Here is a 13,354-nt window from a genome sequence, read left to right as displayed (position 1 = left end):
AATCTTATTTGTATCATACTAACTGTCAGTCAATCGCTGAAATTGCATATTCCACACAACAATTGAAATAAAATAAAAATATATAATTCAACTTTCTTCGATTTTACAATTGACCTTTTTTTTGTGTAAAGTGTATGGGGTTTCCTCTGTAGCCGACGTCACTGCTAATCTGGATTACGCACACGACTGTGATTGGCTGACCGAAAAGCACAAGGCCTACAGTTTGAAAGCTCTCGGGGGGTGCAGCGAACAGCAAACGCTAGCTACTTTGCGAACAAAGTTTACGATTTCTTTTTGAAAATCAAACATATTTATCAGTCCCACTTGAACCTGAAATTGCTCTAAAACGCTTTGTCGGACGCCCCGGCTGCCAAACAGGAATACCGTCTCGATCGGATATGCGGACGCAAATGTGCTTTTGAATGGCATTGTTGTGCTGTATCTCGCCGGAGTGGACTTGAACTCCACGCCAGGAGAAAGGAAGGCTAGCTTAGCGGATGCTAACTTGCTCGCGACCTGCCACAGGCAACCTACAGCCAGCTCGCGTGCTACTCTACTTCCTGGTTGCACACTGGGAGCGTGTTATGGGAGCCGTGAAGAAGTTTGTGGACCGGGAGCATGTATTTTATTCACTTTAACTCCGCGTGAACGAATGGATTCTACGGTCTCTGTGTGCCGCGTCGTGGCGTGAGAAGCCCGTGTGTGTGTGTGAGAGATCTGAAAGCTCTTCGGGCCCTGAGTGGAGCGGAATGCGACTGTCTAGTTTGGGACACAATTGCTAGCTAGTGTGCGGCTAGCTAGCCGGATCGGCTAGCCGACAGCTTGTCCACGAAGCAGAGGTGCACAATGATTGTATTGTTGTGTGTTTGACTCGACTTCTTGGTAAACTTGATTTGCAAACCGAGGCGATGCTGTTCCTGTGTAGAGAGTGTGGAGGAACATCAGTAGATCACTTCATAGGGTCAGCGGCTATCCTCCAGTGAGCTACTTTAGGAATGCTATCGCTAGGCTACCACTCGGCTAGCTGGGTGGCTGTGTGATTGTTAATTTTCTGGAAGGTTAGCAGCTAGCTTGCTATACGGCTGGCCAAATGTTGTGCTACGTGCGTTGGGGAGTTTAGTTGAGTGGGCAGAGACACTACGGAGAACAACCGCCCCCCCCACAAGCCGTGAGTGTATCTTATATTTTCTAAATAAATGCCTAACACAGAGGTACTCCGGGAGGCTCGGGGGAGAAGCCCCTCTTCACAGAGGAATGCTAAGCGACAGGAGAGGCGCAGTAAACCTGGAGGCGGCGGCGTGGAGCGAGAGGGGCACCGAGAGAAGAGGCGCTCGTCAGTGTCTCGGAAGAAGAAACGCCGACAGCCCAGGGACCCGCTGCCCGTCGGCACGTCGGAGCTGCCCGTCAGCGGACGGAAAGGCACTTTGGAAAGGGAGAGCGAGCTCCAGACTTTGGTGGAGTACGACGACGTGAGCTCGCAGTCGGAACGCTTCTCTGGAAGCCCGTCTCCCAAACTTGACCCGCATGCTGATCGACTCTCTGTCGACCGGCACAGCGAGAACGACGTCGAATATAACGGACCTGCGTCCCCTGGTCGGAGGCACCAGCGGGACAGGGACGCAGTGCTCCCGGCAAAAGACGCCCCGGCGGCCAGGGGCACCTCAGATAGGACTAGGCCGGAGAAGGAGCCCCGAAGAAAGGAGCGACAGAGTCACGAACGGGACTCCTCTAAAGTTCGGGGTGGGAGTGCGTTGAGTGGCTCTAAAAACAGGGACTCTTCCAGGAGTAGTGACAGAAATGGCAAAAAGTCAACGGCAGCCCAGCCGACCGTGGTCCCCGCGGAGAAAAGGGATGTGAAACGACACAAAAGCGCAACGAGGTCTGACAGACCCGAGAAGGAACCGCCATCTGCGTATAGAGAAGCTCCACAGTCTTACCGGGATGACCGGGAAGAGGTCAGGGGTTATCGGAGGAGCCCCGTTTTAAAGTCTGAGAGCCCCTACGGTACTTCGTATCCTTATGGTTACCAGTCCCCCAGTGGGTACAACCAGCCGATCTCTAGGAGGAGCCCCACGTACGGCAATAAGAGGCTTTCCCCGAGCTCCGCGTACTACAGCCGGGACCCGGATTTCTACCAGAGCTACGGCGCCTCCAAGTCTCCCAGCTCGTATCCGAGCAGCAAGAGGAGGCGGTCTCCGACCAGCCCTGCCACCTGGCGTAGGTCACCCAGCTTTGGACGCCACAGTCCCTACGAACAGGGAGAGTTCGGCAACAGGAAGTCCCGGAGCCCGTACAGAAAATCACGGAGTCCGAGTCCCGAAGTCAGGTGAGCATTCTTGTGTAAGGTGCCTCTGTTTTAACCACCAGCTCTGTGGTTAGATCTGATGTTGATTAGATCGATTTCAGAATCGAGTCTATTAACGTCTGGTCGGTAGACGGCACCCTTCATCTTGGTGAAATCTGCCACTTGTCATGTCACCACAGGGTCGATTTCGAAGCTTCTTGTTGAACAGCTGTGGGGTAATATAGGCCAGGGGACCGTTTTAAATGCATGACTCTTTCAGGGTTCCTAACCCTTCATGATTTGTAATAGGTCTTGCTTGACAAGACTTCCAGACGTGTTTTTTTTTTGTTTTTTTTATGCAAGTAATGATGGGATCAGGTGGACGGAAAAGGGTAGACCTATTGCCGTCCTAACCTGAAATGACGCTCTCCCCCATTCTCCTCCGTATGGAAACAAACTGGAGATATAGTGAATAACTTTCTTACACAACTAGTATTAAAACTTTGAGGAGCATTGCAGGTTTTCAAGAAAGGTTTTCAGAAGACAATCCATTCCTGAGCTTTAAATATGTTACTAGTTATGCATGGAATCCATTGCAATTTCTACAGCCAATCCTGCAGATGTCGTTTGCCGAATCCTTATAGCGGAGTCCTGAATGCCTGGCTCAGCCAAATCAAGTATACATTCCTAACGCAACATACTATTGATTTGCTGCCAGCATCACTTTTCTGCCCGGGCTTGTGGAATCATTTGGTATGTTAGCAGCCTGGAAGGCCTCCACGGCTAACGGGGTTCATATCCAGAATTATTTTTTGCTTAAAAAAGAGCCAGTTTTTTGTTTTAAAATGTTTTTATGAACTGTGGCCTTGAATTGGGTGCTGTCCCAAAGCAAACACGCTGTCCAACTCCTGTATTTCGTCGGAGGTTAATAGAGAACGTCTTCTCATCCCTGCAGGCGCCCGGCGAGGTCCCGCAGCAGGAGCCCGTTCGCGTCGACGCGACCCTCGCGGTCCCGCAGCCACCACCGCCACTCGCGCTCCCGCAGCCGGCCCTCCAGCCTCTCCCCCAGCACCATCACCTTCAAGACCAGCCTGGCGGCGGAGCTCAGCAAGCAGAAGAAGGCCAAGGCCGCTGAGGCCGCCGCCAAGGCCAAGACCTCCAGCAACGCCTCCACCCCCACCAAGGGCCACTCCACCTCCGCGGCCCACCAGCCCAGCCCCAAGACCAACCACCACACCTCCAGGAAGGGCCGGCCGCCCTCGCCGCCACAGCCTCCGCAGGGGCCCAAGACGCCCCCGTCCAGCCAGCCCCAGTCCCCCGCCGAGCGGCCCGCCAAGAGAAGCGCGGAGCCCCCTAAGGAGCGCGAGAGGGAAGGGAAGGGGAAGGAGGACAAGAGGAAGGCGCCGCCGGTGGTGATGAAGGACAAGCAGGGGGCCGCAGCGGGCCCACTCCTCGCCGCGCTGGCGTCTATGCCGCTACCCCACGCTGTTGTCGAGCACATGGACAAAGGAGAAAGGTACACAGAGGAGGCAGGGTCTGTGGTGGATGTCCTGGAATACTATACTACAATTATTTATCTTTTGATTTACCCATTAAACCGTGTAGATTTAATGTAAGGCAAGGGCTTCTGATAAATCATTTGATTCTCGTCCCCATCTCACTGTTTCCTCCTTCCTACCCCGCAGCCTGAAGGACGGCACGCTCTCAGGAAAGAAGAAGCTGGAACGCAAATCCCGCCAGCTTCTGACGGACCTGCCCCTTCCCCCCGAGCTTCCCGTGGGCATCAGCTCCCCCGCTTCGACCCACAGCCCCGCGGAGGAGAAGAAGAACCATCTCCCGCGCCGCAGGCCCAAGTATGGTTCCATTACGTCTGCCCGTTCTAGTCCGCTCCCCGGCGGTACATTGTTGTGATGGCCCAGATTGGATGGGCAATGTCATGGAGGGTAGCGCACTGGAGTTGTCGTACATGGTAAGCCTTCTGTAGGGCTGCAGTACTTTGGCTTGGCGGTGACGACGCTCGCCTTCCAATCCCTGTGTTGCCATCCCCTTGCACGTCTCTCCCCATGGTGTGAGAAGTGGGTGTAGCACCGGTCTTGCAGACCTCATGGTCTTCCCCTTGAGAGTTAGGAACTCTTGTGTTATTATTAATTTCTTAATATCTCTTTCTTCACCAGGATCTGTGGATCCCGGTTTGGTGAGATCAAAGAGACGGAGATCGACTGGGGCAAACGCTGCGTGGACAAGTTTGAGATCATCGGAATCACGGGCGAGGGCACGTACGGCCAGGTGTACAAAGCTAAGGACAAGGACACGGGTAACACACAGAATCCCTTTTAGACTCGTTTCTAATTCAAACATACTTGTGTAAAACCTTTCTACCCATGCCCTGTATGCGTGAGAGTGTTTCTTGATGTTGGCCTCCCTCTGGTTCTCCAGCTGAGATGGTGGCTCTGAAGAAGGTTCGCCTGGACAACGAGAAGGAGGGCTTCCCTATCACCGCCATCAGGGAGATCAAGATCCTCCGACAGCTCAACCACAAGAGCATTATCAACATGAAGGAGATCGTCACGGACAAAGAGGACGCTCTGGACTTCAAGAACGACAAAGGTATCGGGTGGTGCCCCCAATAGGGGAATGTTATTGTGTTCACACACACTCAGATATTTTGCGCTCCACTGCTTGGTATAAAAGCCTGACTGGTAATCCTGACTGCGGATACGAGGTCCTGATGGAGCAACTAGTGGCCTTCTTTCTAAAGTACCCTGTTCACTAGACCAGTGGTTGCCAGCCAGGGGAACATGTAGCCTAAGGGGTTCATGAGCAGGCTCCAGGGGTTAGCGTAACATTTTCGATTTTTACCGAATTTATCAATGCACAAGAAAGATTACTGTAAAATATGAATTTGTTGTGTTTGATCCCACTCTGGCCAACTCTTGCTCTGCATCTGCCCCCTCCCCCCAAACCCAGGTGCGTTCTACCTGGTGTTTGAGTACATGGACCATGACCTGATGGGGCTGCTGGAGTCCGGTCTGGTCCACTTTAACGAGAACCACATCAAGTCGTTCATGAGGCAGCTGTTGGAGGGGCTGGACTACTGCCACAAGAAGAACTTCCTGCACCGAGACATCAAGTGCTCCAACATCCTCCTCAACAACAAGTGAGTCCGGATAGCGTCCCAGCAGAGAACCATGAGTACGGGTTTTAATGCTCTTTCTTTAGTATGAAGGAGGATGGTGTTATTAGGGCTTTATCCAGAGAGCGACCTAAAGAGGATTTTTTGATGCTTGCCATTTAGGAGATGGAAGTATTGTGTCTCGTTCTAGGATGCGGACATTGGGGTTATCAGCCACCTTTTTTTTTAAATGTTTTTCTATTTTCTTCTGTACATCAGGGGTCAAATCAAGTTGGCGGATTTCGGTCTTGCTCGACTGTACAACTCAGAAGAGAGGTGAGTACTCTGCCCTGCCGTCTGCTCAATCGCACTCCATCCCGTTGTCTTGGGTTTACGTAGAAACGCCCGCCAACCACTTCTTCCAAGGGGAGTTCCAGCCCCTTAGTGACTCAGGAGAATAACAAAGAAGGGGCCTCAGACCATAAAACTGTACCTTTGCATTAACCTTGCGAGGCAGCTGGATTCTCGAGATCCAGGTCATGCCAGCATCAGCAAGCGGACCAATCGGCGTCCTATGAGTCTACTACCTGAGAAGTGATAGACAGATGGTTCGTCCAATCACCTGCCAAGTATTTTTGGAATGGGCCTGCCCTTATTGAAACAGCTTCCAAGGACCACTTCCCAGATGGTTCTGTGTATAATACCATCTGGCACGTCATAGCAGTGTGCATAACGCATACTTGTCTGATATTGATTATCTGAGAAATAAAATATATTGCATCCCAAATATGAAAATTATCTTATGGGCCATCACATTAGATGTCCCTGGAATAGTTTTGTAAAAATCATGAATTTAGCTGGGCTGGTCAATAACATGTTGACATGCCCCTGGGTAGGGGGGTTGGAACTCCCTAGCAACGACACTCTCCTCCATGGCGACCGTATCACGACCCTGTCCTCCAGGACTCGGCTGCTGCTCAGTGTGTCCGGGGAGCCGCTCCCCAGGGTCTCCTCTAAGCCGTCAGGACTAAGCACGTGTGTTGGGTTTGTTTCAGCCGGCCGTACACCAACAAGGTGATCACCCTGTGGTACCGGCCTCCGGAGCTGCTGCTGGGGGAGGAGCGCTACACGCCGGCCATCGACGTCTGGAGCTGTGGGTAAGAACCGCACCACCCCTCCACCCCGCGCCCCACCGGCTCCCGCATAAAGGACACGGAAACGTACTGATCAGCTGGTACCTCCGATGACCACATTAATGGGGATTGGTGGAAATGGGATGCCTTGTTGTCATGCATTTTTGATTATCAATCATTTATCAATTCATATATTGGGTATTAACATCAACAAAAGATTAACTGCCCAATCGTTGGATATCAATCATTCATCTGGACCCTCCCGTTTGTGGTGTCACTAATGGTGAGGTTAAAATATGTCTGTCATGGCAAATCAACATCCCACCTGCTCGTAAATAAAGGGCGCTTTGGTCCACAAATGTTCACGGTGCTCGGTGTTCACATCCCACTTCCCCCTTCTCTTTTCTAGATGTATTCTGGGGGAACTGTTCATTAAGAAGCCCATTTTCCAAGCCAACCAGGAGCTGGCCCAGCTGGAGCTCATCAGGTACCGGAGACGTTCACCTTCGTTCAGTTGTGGAGTTGCTTAGGCTGAAGTGGTCCAATTCATAAACTCTCTCCTGAGCTGTGTGAACCTCACATTATCTGATATTTTCTTATGCGTTATGAAATCAGTTTGAACTTTTATGCGGTTTAACATCTAGTTTGAATTCAGTTTTCTGATAAAAATGTTAACAGTTAAGGCAATAGATCAAATCTGAGTTATTCTTGACACTGTTGCATCGCCTGACTGATGATGTATCCTCACTCTTTAAGTAATCAACCTTCTCTTTCGTCTCTCAGCCGTATCTGTGGCAGCCCCTGTCCCGCCGTGTGGCCAGATGTGATCAAACTTCCCTTCTTCAACACCATGAAACCAAAGAAACAGTACCGAAGGCGCCTACGCGAAGAGTTTGCCTTGTAAGAAACTATTCATAAATATATAATACTATTATAATGGTATGACAGGCTGTGCCTTTGACCAGTGGTTGTTTCCGCCATGGGGTATAAGTAGGTTAGGCTCCTCCACCCATCTTGCATCAGGATAGACACTGCCATTTGTGATGTCAGAAATGGTGGTGTCCATCCAGAAGTAGGACGGGTGGATCAGCCTCCTGCTAGTCATAAGAGCCCACTGGGTAGGTGGAACTGTCTGTCGTATATCTGGTTGGACACGGCCACTTGCGATGTCCCAAGTGGGACATCACAAGGGAACAGCTCCTCCAGGTCCCACCTGGTGATGGGATGTTGAACGATGTCCCTTAACCTCTCCCCCCTCAGCATCCCGTCCTCGGCGCTGGACCTGTTCGACCACATGCTGAACCTGGACCCCAGCAAGCGCTGCACTGCGGAGCAGGCGCTGGGGAGCGAGTTCCTGAAGGACGTGGACCCCGACAAGATGCCCCCCCCAGAGTACGCCTCGCACACCACTGGGGTTTCACACCGGAGAGGGGCTATGCTGGGTTTTATGCCCAAAACGTCAGCCAGCTCTCTTTTGAGATGGAGCGACTTGTATACAACAATGCCACTTTACTTAAATCATGTTTTTTTTATAACTTATATTGAAGTTATTTGTATGAATCCTCTTTTCGTAAGTCGATCGATCCGTATTTGTATGTTGCTACACTCAAAAAGAGGTAAGGATGACCATGGAACAGCGAAACGCCACAACAGGAAAGGACAAAACGACATAGATAGTTGAGAACGTTGAATTTGTCCGTTCCACGGTCCCACCGGTCAAAGTGACTAATGATCCCCCCCCCCCCCCCCCTTCCGCAGCCTCCCCCTCTGGCAGGACTGCCACGAGCTCTGGAGCAAGAAGCGCCGGCGTCAGAAGCAGATGCCCGAGGAGCCGGCGGCCCCCAAGGCCCCGCGGAAGGAGCTGGGCCTGGACGACAGCCGCAGCAACACGCCCCAGGGCTTCCCCGCACCCGGGCCTCTCAAGGCCCCGGCCGCGGCTGCCTCCGCGCTGCTGGGTGAGGGCCCGACCACACACACACACACACACACACACACACACACACACACACACACACACACACACACACACACACACACACACACACACACACACACACACACACACACACACACACACACACACACACACACACACACACACACACACACACACACACACACACACACACACATCAATCAATGTCTGGCTTAACGCTTGTGAGACTGGGTCAGGATGGCGGAGAGGTTTAAGGCTTTTGACTCCCAGCACACAAGGTCTGGGTTCAAACCCCGCTGGGTGTTTCTCTTTTTAAATTGCGGTTAACCCATCTGGCTGAGTGGGTTATTATATAAGTTGTATTGGCCGTCAATCTGTGTCGCCTTAAAGAACACCCGATATCGATTTTGACCACACAATAAACCACCTATCCTTGTATGCTATTATCCAAAGGGACTTTGATCATGACGCCAACCTAGGAACCTTATTCGGTTTGGAGGTGTTCTGAAGGCGTTTGACGTTCGTCCTCCTCTCCCCCCCCCCCTGCAGACCCCAAGGGCCCCAGCTCCCAGCTCACCCAGGAGCAGCTGGCCGTCCTCCTCAACCTCCTCGGCCAGCCCAAGGGCGCCGTCAACCCCGCCCAGTTCGTCCAAGCCATGAGTTCAAAGGTCAACCAGGAGACCCTGCAGCAGCTGTCCAAGGCCCTGGCGCCGGGCGAGCCGCCCGCCGAGCCGGGCCCGCCCCCCCCTCCTCCACCCCCCCAGGGCCCCCCCGTCAAGCCTCCGACGTCGTCCTCCTCCTCCGGCGCTCCGAGCGGAATGCCCCGCACGCCGCCGCTGCCCAAGCCCCCGTCCACGCCGCCCCCCCCCTCCTCCTCCTCCTCCTCCTCCTCGATGGCGTCGGCCCCCGAGGGGGAGGCGGCGGCGGCGGCGGCCACGCAGACGGCCATGACCATGCTGCTGGCCCAGCTCCTCCAGGCCCAGCAGGGGGTCCCCAGGCCCGAGCCCCCCGGGGAGGGGGCGGAGCCGCAGGAGAGCGCCGCCCCCCCCCCCTCCTCCTCTTCCTCCTCCAGCGGCTCCGCGGGGGCAGGTCCCGGCACGGCGGCGCTGCCTGCCTTACAGGACGCCAAGCGGCCGCCGGAGCCCCGTCAGGTCTCCCCAGGTACTGAGGACCATACCTTTTATTCATACCAGGCTTTTTGTCAGGAGTTGTAAAATATTATTAAAAATAATGAAGTAGCGCTGTTTTCAACCCCCTTTGAACTCGGAATAACCCTCAAGCGCGTGTGGAATTATTCAGTAGATGATAAACTTGGATGAACCAGGTTTCTAATAGCGGATTGTACTTAAGTCTATATTGAGTTAAGATATGAAATACAGTTATTGCAAATATGACACACCTTAAATATGCGAGTCATTTGCCCCTCCAGTTTCTTTCTTCATGTCGGTTTGTCATTTAGCAAGCACTCTAATGCACGAGAGCCTTCCTGTGAAGTCAGACATACTTCAGCAGCAGGGAGGGGGCGTCTTGCTAAGGGCTGCCTACACGGGGGGATCGAACCACAGCCCAAAGACCCCATAGTTAACCAGTGGTTTACCAGTGCACCAAAGTTCAAATCTGTACCCAAACGTCTCCTTGTCTTCCAGCGTCTGAGGTGGGGGCTATGCCGATCCTCCCTCCAGACCAGAGACCCCCAGAGCCCCCGGAGCCCCCACCCCACGCCGACCTGGACTACCGCCAGGCCCCCCCGGACCTGAAGACCACCCAGCCCACGGCCCCGGTCACCCCCGCCGGGTTCGGGGACAGCTACATGGGTCACCTGATGGGCGGCGGTCTGCCACTCCACGCTCTGAGGGAGGTGTTCAGCGGCGCCGGCCCTCCTCCCCCGGGCCCCGCCTCCTCCTCCTCCTGCAACACGGCTCTGTCGTTGTCGTCGGCCGGCGGGGCCCCCATGGGGGTCCGCCCGGAGCCCTACCCCCAGAACCCTGCCGGGCCCCCCGGGGGCATGGTGTTCACCGGGGACAAGGACCACCGCTTTGAGTACAACCACAGCCCCGGGGAGGGGCCGCCCTGCCCCCTCCCCCCCCACCTGTACAACCACGCCATGGGCCGGCCCGACGGCCCGCACGCCCCGGCCTGGGGCTCCCCCTCCCAGGCCGGGGCGCCCCCCCCGTCCCTGCCCCTGCCCCTCGGCTACGTCCCGCACGTGAACTCGACGGCCGCCCTCAGGGGGCGGGGCCTGCCGTTCTGATAGGACGAGAGGGGCGAGTGAAGGGCGGGCGACATCCAGGCGGCAGGGCTCTGATTAAATGGAACGTGAGGAGGACTCGACCCGAGCACATGGAGCCTCTGAGGCGCGGGGAGATGCGTTCTTGATTTGTATTAACTTAAAGGCGGCGGCGTGTCTCTCCTCCCGTCTGGCCACGGAGGTCGCGGCCACACACACAGGCGGGCTTTTCTTGCTCGTAACCATTTTCATATTTTTTTGTAATCTATTCTGCTGTCTTTTAAATTAAACTTTTACCTACTTTGAGTGTACATTTACCATGCCAGGCATATTTTAAACCTCTCTAATTGCCCAGGGGCCGACTAGTATTAAAGGTTTTGCACTACTGACCCAAGTAGGCGGAGAACTATTTTAGCTATGAAATGAGATGAGATGACCCAACCACGTGTTCCCCCCTCCCTCTTGGGACGCGGTTGTCAAGGCGACCCGCCGCCTCCATATGGATCCACTCCACTGTTCAGGGCGAATCAAGTGCAAGCGAAAGGTCCAAAACGAATGTACGTTCGGCTACTAATATGCCGAGCCCAGCCCTCCCCCACCCACCCATCGGAGTCCAACAACGCTGCTTTTTTTTTTTTTAACCGGAGAGAGTGGAGGACAAGGTGTTCAATGAGTTCTGATGGTGCTATTAGTGGGAGTCAAGTGTGACGGCACATCGTGAAGGAGCTGCTGGGCAGGGGTGGGCTCTGAAACATACGTCTGTCTGGTCCCGCGTCGACAGGGAAGAAGCGGCAGCACTTAGGACCCCTCGGAAGAACCAGCTGAATGACTCGATGGAGGAGGGCTGGATTTGTACTGGTTTTTTGATTCTGTTGTAAGTGGACCCAACACATGAATTATGACTTTCAGACGGACACACAGGCAATGAAAGGTTGTTTTTGTTTTTTACTAAAAATGTTTGTCCCTCCCCTGCCCTACCTCTTCCTTCCTTGGCAAATGTTTATTAAAGAAATGCCAACGACGTTCTGTGGTAGTGCATTTACTCAAGCATCTTTTTGGGGGACGATTTATTGCCTGGAATCAGATGAATGAGGCAAACGGTATGAAAAGAAGGTAGTATTCTCAAATCTAGGGCTCCATAGTGTATGTGTAGAAAATAATAACATCTAATTAAACTACCAGGTAAACTTAAGCATGGGGACATGATGGTTGAGTCAGATTAAATGGTTTCAGCGTCGTTATGATTGTTACGCAATAAATCCTCTAGAGGGCAGTGACTGTCGTTTAAAAAATTAACGGCATCGACAATCGCAAACATGATATCTGTAGAGATGATTTTGCTTTGGGTCATCAAAAAAAAGTGTAGGTCTAGGCGGCGGTGGCATGTGACACCCCTCACCAACCCGCAGATTATCTCCTCAAAATGTTGTTAAATGACCAGTAACAACTCATTGCCAAAGCAGGGTAACAATAAAATAAAAAGGTCAGGTATATAGTATAATATAAGTATAAAACGTTAAATACAATACATATACATATCAGATATAATACTACGCTATCTATTTTCGCGAATGGTCTGACTTTTGACTCTATACCGCTGCTTCGATTTCCGGTGGTATTGCTCCGTTTCTCCCGGAGCACTCCGGATTCATAAGCTCAGAGGCGACGGACCCGACACACCTCCGGGACCGGACGAAACGGTCCGTGTCCGTATTTACCGTAGGGTGTGAACGGGGTGAGTTGTAACGCCACCAATCAGGGATAAGATATGAGACATGTGAAAGTTTCAGTCTCCTCCTTCCTTTACGATCACTCATGGACATGTTCCACTAGTTGGCGTCATTTTTCAAGGAGTTCCGAGAGAAATCCAAATTTTAAGGCAAGAAAGTAACTATTTTTTTTTACTGTTTGTTTTCTAGTACTTTTACCGTTGTAGATAAAGTCGTATGAGTTATATCAGGTCAAACTATAGTTTCTCTAGTAAAGAATGGTGTATCTCTCCCTTGCGAACGTCAAGCACCATGCCAATACAGCTAGTTTAGTAATGGTTGACAGGGCGGGGTAGGTTGTAACGCATGGTTCGAAAGTGTTCCAACCATCCCCTTGCATACAAAGTTGTTCCAAGAGAAGATGTTGAAGATGTAGCCCTGTTCTCAAAAAAAAACCAATGTTCAGCTCTCTCTCTCTCAAGAGACACAAATGCACACACAAAGTATAAATGTTATTATTTTTACATTTTGTTCATAACATTAATATGATCTTTATTCTCTATGGGAAGAATGGATTTTATGTTATATGATTCGATTTGTTCAGTATACCCCCTATGTTTTATTCGATACATTTCAACAGTGGGTTACCCCTTATGGGTTTTTCATGACGACAGATAAAAAACGACAGTGTTACCCTTTACGTTTCATTTGATAAAACGAAAGTGTTACCCCTTATGTTTTTTTCCCATGATGACTGATGAAAAACAACAGTGATACCCCTTATATTTTATTTGACAAGGACAATTTTTTTTTTTTTTCAAATATGTTTTTTTTCATGACGACCAATAAAATACGACAGTGTTACCCCTTATATTTTATTTGACAAAGACAACAGTGTTACCCCTTATGTTTTTTTTTCATGACGACCAATAAAAAACAACAGTGTTACCCCT

General features: G+C 51.9%; 1 protein-coding gene across 1 annotated transcript; it reads left to right on the top strand.

Moving 5' to 3' along the window:
- Positions 1–197: 197 nt before the first annotated feature.
- Positions 198–11,713, top strand: cdk13 (cyclin dependent kinase 13). Its single transcript, XM_060044904.1, has 14 exons — positions 198–2,326; positions 3,240–3,800; positions 3,970–4,137; positions 4,459–4,598; positions 4,721–4,891; positions 5,252–5,441; positions 5,676–5,732; positions 6,452–6,553; positions 6,939–7,016; positions 7,313–7,429; positions 7,790–7,921; positions 8,288–8,484; positions 9,015–9,626; positions 10,112–11,713. Exons 1-14 carry the CDS (start codon positions 1,197–1,199, stop codon positions 10,714–10,716), a joined length of 4,260 nt encoding a protein of 1,419 aa, XP_059900887.1. The 5' UTR covers positions 198–1,196; the 3' UTR covers positions 10,717–11,713.
- The last annotated feature ends 1,641 nt before the right edge of the window (positions 11,714–13,354 follow it).

This window comes from Gadus macrocephalus, chromosome 23, assembly GCF_031168955.1.
Source record: "Gadus macrocephalus chromosome 23, ASM3116895v1".
NCBI classification, from domain to species: domain Eukaryota; kingdom Metazoa; phylum Chordata; class Actinopteri; order Gadiformes; family Gadidae; genus Gadus; species Gadus macrocephalus.
The sequence above is the reverse complement of the archived record's forward strand: the minus strand, read 5'-3'. Positions and strand labels throughout refer to the sequence as shown.

Excerpts from the sequence above, each read along its gene's own strand:
- cdk13 (XM_060044904.1), top strand. The coding sequence starts at position 1,197 with ATGCCTAACACAGAGGTACTCCGGGAGGCTCGGGGGAGAAGCCCCTCT. Across the intron at positions 5,733-6,451 it reads CTGTACAACTCAGAAGAGAG|CCGGCCGTACACCAACAAGG; the intron begins GTGAGTACTCTG and ends GGTTTGTTTCAG. Across the intron at positions 7,922-8,287 it reads GACAAGATGCCCCCCCCAGA|CCTCCCCCTCTGGCAGGACT; the intron begins GTACGCCTCGCA and ends CCCCTTCCGCAG.